The following is a 5,128-nucleotide window of genomic DNA, read 5'->3' on the forward strand; positions in this document are numbered from 1 at the left end:
ATATGGCTGATAAAATCAGTCTGCTGCTGCTGCTGTTGTGCAGGACCAGGTACGCATTTCAGACAAGGCCAGGCACATACCTGGAGGCTGGAATCTTATCAGAAGCATATTTACCACTATTTCATGTCAACCCACAATGACAGATAGGTCTGGAATTCCTCTGATCACTAAACTGTTGCAAAATGGAAAACCTTTTTTTCTCAACGCTTGGAAACCCATTATATTTGCTCCAATGGTCACAGAAATTTAAAGAATCTATTACCTGGATTCTAACAATGATGATTTTGGACATTTTTACGACTTTGCTTCCCAGAGAATGTGACCAATGGTGAATTTTCTGGAGCTCTTTCTGAACTTGTTTCTTAATAAACTCTATTCAAATCACTGACAGAACAGCATTCTCCAGTAAAATACCTTTTATTGCCTACAGTAAGTGGTTTATAATGAACACTGAAAACAAACTTTGAAATGTATCCATGTACAACAGTTTACACCAAATGAGCAGATTTGCTGGCAGTAACAAAATGTACATAAAACAGTACAATGTTCCAAACATCTTCCGATACTAAACATGCAAGAAGTTTTATTTCACACCGATATAAAGTGTTGTTTCATGCAAGGTACATGAGACTCAATAAGCAGTCTGTATGCATCAAGTATCTTAAGAGAACTGAGATGAGACAAACTTCCAAAATGAAGATCTGAAATCCCCTCCTGACAAACAGTATATACACGGACCCTCGTTGTAATTTGGGTGCCCAATGTCCACAGTGTCAAAGTGCAGCAGATGTCACTACAAACATGGAGGGAGTGTTTTCTAGTGTAGCTTAAGGGCGACACCTAGTGCCCATAAGCAGTAAGAACAACTTTTTTAAATGTCATTTTAACAGATTTACAGCAATCTTAATCACATTTTTAAAGGAAAGTCACTGTATTCACACAACACATATTCTATATGTCAGTGGTGATTAGATTTTGTATACTACAAGACAAATACAGACTAAGTAAACCACCACAGCCAGACGTCACTGTTAGTTTAGCTTACTAACCACATTAATGTTCGTGTATATTCAAAATGTCACAGCCACCCAAATCATTTGGCCTTTATCCTGATTGGTTATGATAACATTTTATTCACCAACTCCTTTGCAAAGGCCCAGGGACACAGGAACTCAAACAAGAGCAATCAGGCAAGTTTAGACAAGTCTCATTTCACCTTGTTGTCTAGACTACATATTCGGAAGTAAAGTGAAGTTGATGCCAACCTAGGACCAAACCTGTCTAATCACTAGTTTGGTAATGCCCAGTACACGTTGTAAAGCTGTGATATCCCTCATCCCTGTGTACTTGGAAAAGATTTGGTGGGTAAAAAACGATGAGGGATAATGAACAAAACTATGAAAACACAATCCAGACTGTAAAACACCTGAATTTTTCTTTGGGAAAATAGTCTGCAGAGATTTACCAGAATCTAAGTTCTCAAGTTGAACATATGTTACAGTGGGACTGTCATATACTATACTTCTTTTTAAAGTGTGCTGATAGTCCTTTAGAAACAAAACAAATACTATAATATTGCAAATGATGTCAACATATAGGTCAAATGATGTTTGCACTCTACCACCTACTTGACCGTTGTGCTAAAGTCTGTGAGCGGTCTCAGCTGAGATAAAAAAAATATTTAAATTAGAAACAGATTTCAATGTTGCAGGAGAGTTTAGGCCTCAATCAACATTTTGCCTGAGGATCCTTTTCTCCTCCTCTACGAAATTCTTGTCAGAGGTCGCTTGTCCCATGTCCCTCTTCCTCTTCTCCTTTTGCTGGAAGGTCTCCACCCGACGTTTCTTGGCAGACAGGTCTAGCTTATCAGATTCCTCATCTGTTAAGGGGGGGGGGGGAGATGAGTGGAAAATAATGATTTTAAATAACTCAACAGCGAGCTATACAAACATATCTATAGGCTTGATTTTCTTGTAGCTGCAAAGTGGAGCAAGTCTTGTTTTGTATTTTAGCTTGCGCTTGTTTGGTAATTTTGTGGCTCCTATCATCCATTTTCCACCAAAGTAGGTGGAGTGATGCAGTTGAGGCTGTGTTGTGCATCTCTGGGTACCAATGACACTGCACTGGGTTTATGTCCACTCAGTTTACTCGCTTATCGTAAATACAAGTGCAAAGATTTTCTTGAGGCTTTAGTTGACAATGGGCACATACAGAGACCTCTCAAAGAAACCTTGTTTACACAGTATGTTGGGTTTTGCTTGATACACATCTTTCATGTCGTAAATGTTTAAATGCACAACAAAGATTTCCTGAGATCATGTCACGCTTTAACCATGTCCGAGACAATAAGCCTGTTAAATTAGTACACTATTCGGCACAGTTAAGTGTTTATGGTTCTGCGGAGGCTCCACGCAGCGCTTTCGCCGTAGCCTACGTAAGTGGCCTGAAGTTAGTACTGTTGCGTTGGTGTGTGCATCGATCTCTTTAAGAGAACAGCAGGGCCGGCATGTGTGAACCGACTCTAGAGGCATAGTGAGAGAAACAAAGTGTCTCCCCCGTGCTTTCTGACCATGGTGGAAAACTGGAAAAGTTAACCCTCTCTTTGATTTCATGTTGTTCATGGAGAAGGAGAACCCGGAAATGAGTAGGGGGAAATGCAACACTACCAAGCCACGGCAGAGTGACGTGTAGTTACATTTTTTGAGAGGTGCACGTCAGGCAACAGCGTAGGGTCGTTATCTCCACGTACCTACGTAAGTACCTACGTAAGTACCTACGTATGTACGTACCGCAGAAGCATACATTCTACAACTACGGGAAGCACTCTAAACATGCTCAACTACACCACTGATTAAGTCAGTTGAGTGTAATACTGTCACAGAAATGGTGTGATAATAGTGGGGACTGGGGAGCATAAAGCCTATAGCAGTGATCATTTCATCATTTTTTTTTTTTTTTTTTCCCATACTCACAAGAGAGTATGCCCCACTGGACTAACCTGATCCAGAGAGTTCCTCCTCTGCGGGTAAGAACCGGGCGTTGCCAGAGAAAGACTGTGGTGCATCTTCCCCATTGTCCTCGTACACATTGGACCACTTTATTGCCATGTCCATGCCTGGGGGAGCCCCCTTCTTCTTCTCTGGCTCCGTGGTGTAGCTCTCAGGAGGGGGTACAGCATTTGTCTTCCATGGCTTAAACTCTCTGGCAGGCTTCAAGTAACAGAGAAAAGCAGGATGTGGAAAACTGGCTTAGAGAAAGTAACAAAGGAAAAGTTCAGAAAACACCTAAAGCCTCCCACAAATGAGCTGTAACCTCTGTAGTCTTAGGAAAAATTGCAGAGTTTACATAAATGCTTCAACTCCTTCCCCTACATAAGGAGTTTTAAAGTAGGCCCTATTAATAACAAAGAGCACAGAGGGAAAAAATGTACTGACTGTGCTGGTCTGTCAAACACTGCTGAAACGATTAGTTGATAAATCAGTTAGTCAGTTATGATAATCGATTCACAGTTTCTGAATACGGACTGTGAGCATTTCTTTTTGGATTGAGCGTTTTTGATACATTCACAGTATTTATAGCACCTCAACCTGCTTTAAAATAAATAAATAAATAAAAAGACATGGAAATCTCAATATGGGGCCATTAACTTTTACGTTTACAAGCGTGAATATCCTTAAAATATAATAAGCTCTGCCTGGAATTATGTAGGCTAGTATTACTACATCAACTAAGGTGTAACATAAACACAGAAACACAGGTTGACGTAACTATCTAACGCATAGCTATCTCTATCCAAGTTGTATTTGTACCTCTTCTGGAGCTTTGACCGTGAGACTCTCCCAGTCTATCTGCTTATTCAGCGGGTTGTAGAGAAAAGCAGGCTTGGACACGGAGCCGAAGAGCTCGTGAGGTTTGGGTAACGGTGCTCCACCGGCGGCTCGTTTGGTCCCTTGTTGGGAAGACTGAGCTCCGTTTCCCGAACCATCTGTCCCCTGTTTCTTCTTTCGACTATCTTCCTCCTGGTCGGAGTCGCTGCCACCGCTGCTGTCGCTCAAATCGTCGTAGCTCGAAAAGAAGCCTAGGCCCGACTTCTTTTCTTCTGTCATTTTGCAGGAGTTACTGACTTTCTATTAAATAACAACCTGTTAATGTAAAAACAATGTAAAAAGATGAGGATAAAGCTATTGTGTTTGATTTATACCTGTAAGCTCTACTCCATTTTGAATCAACCTCCAAAATAGTCGTAAAGCTTTTAGACAGTGTCGTGACGACTGTCGCAAAGTTTTTTTTTTAAAGGAGCAGGCAAAAACAAAACAACACTGTACTGCTGGCATTGGACTTCATGTAATTTTGACAACATGTAACCGGCAACGGTTAGAATAAACGCATTGTCGTCATTGTCATGTAATTTGTATTGTAAAGTTTGTTTTTCACATTTTCTATTGTTAACTTTTTTTAAATATTTTATGGGCTATGTCTCTTGACTTTTCCACTGTGTTTATTGTTATGCACCAAATCACCATGACAAATTCCTTGTATGTGCAAACTTACTAAGCAATAAAACAGATTCTGGTCAGTGTCAATTATATTAAAATTGCAAATTTATGATCAGGTCATATTACAAAAAAAACTTTGTAGTGAGACTTGGCCTGCAGCCATGCTTCAGTTGTAGCCCAAATAGCCTCCAGATTTCATTGTTAAACGTTTGCATTTATTTTAAGTTTGCACTGATGTTAAAAAGAAATGAAATTACACTTTCATGGCCTTGATTGTTGCATTACCCAGTAATCCTTTTGGGAGATATTGGGGTTACACATTCTGATATTATAGACTGGAATCTCTGTCCTCACTCATTAACTGTTGGACAGTATTTTATAGAGGCCCCACGAATGCACCTTGATTAATTACTCCAAGTAATTCTCTCCAGATGTTTATCTCTGGTCATGGATGATGTAATCATTCTTATAGAAACATTTGACTGTAGCCTGTTGTTACTTCTGATCTTCACTGTGAGCATGTGATACATGGTCAGATTAGTAAGCAGTTAAACACACACTCAATATCAAAGGCAAAGATATCCAAACATTTAAAGCTGTAATACGTAGATATCTTAAATGAAAAAGCTTAA

The 5,128-nt window shown here is 39.8% G+C and overlaps 1 protein-coding gene across 1 annotated transcript; it reads right to left on the reverse strand.

Moving 5' to 3' along the window:
- Window positions 1-398: 398 nt before the first annotated feature.
- Window positions 399-4,255, reverse strand: c9h1orf52 (chromosome 9 C1orf52 homolog). The gene is made up of 3 exons (XM_078258474.1): window positions 3,810-4,255; window positions 2,999-3,209; window positions 399-1,879 (listed from the first exon to the last, which is right to left on the reverse strand). The coding sequence occupies exons 1-3, from the start codon at window positions 4,104-4,106 to the stop codon at window positions 1,725-1,727; spliced, it is 663 nt and encodes a 220-aa protein (XP_078114600.1). The 5' UTR covers window positions 4,107-4,255; the 3' UTR covers window positions 399-1,724.
- Between the last annotated feature and the right edge of the window lie 873 nt (window positions 4,256-5,128).

This window comes from Sander vitreus, chromosome 9 (genome assembly GCF_031162955.1).
Source record: "Sander vitreus isolate 19-12246 chromosome 9, sanVit1, whole genome shotgun sequence".
NCBI lineage: Eukaryota > Metazoa > Chordata > Actinopteri > Perciformes > Percidae > Sander > Sander vitreus.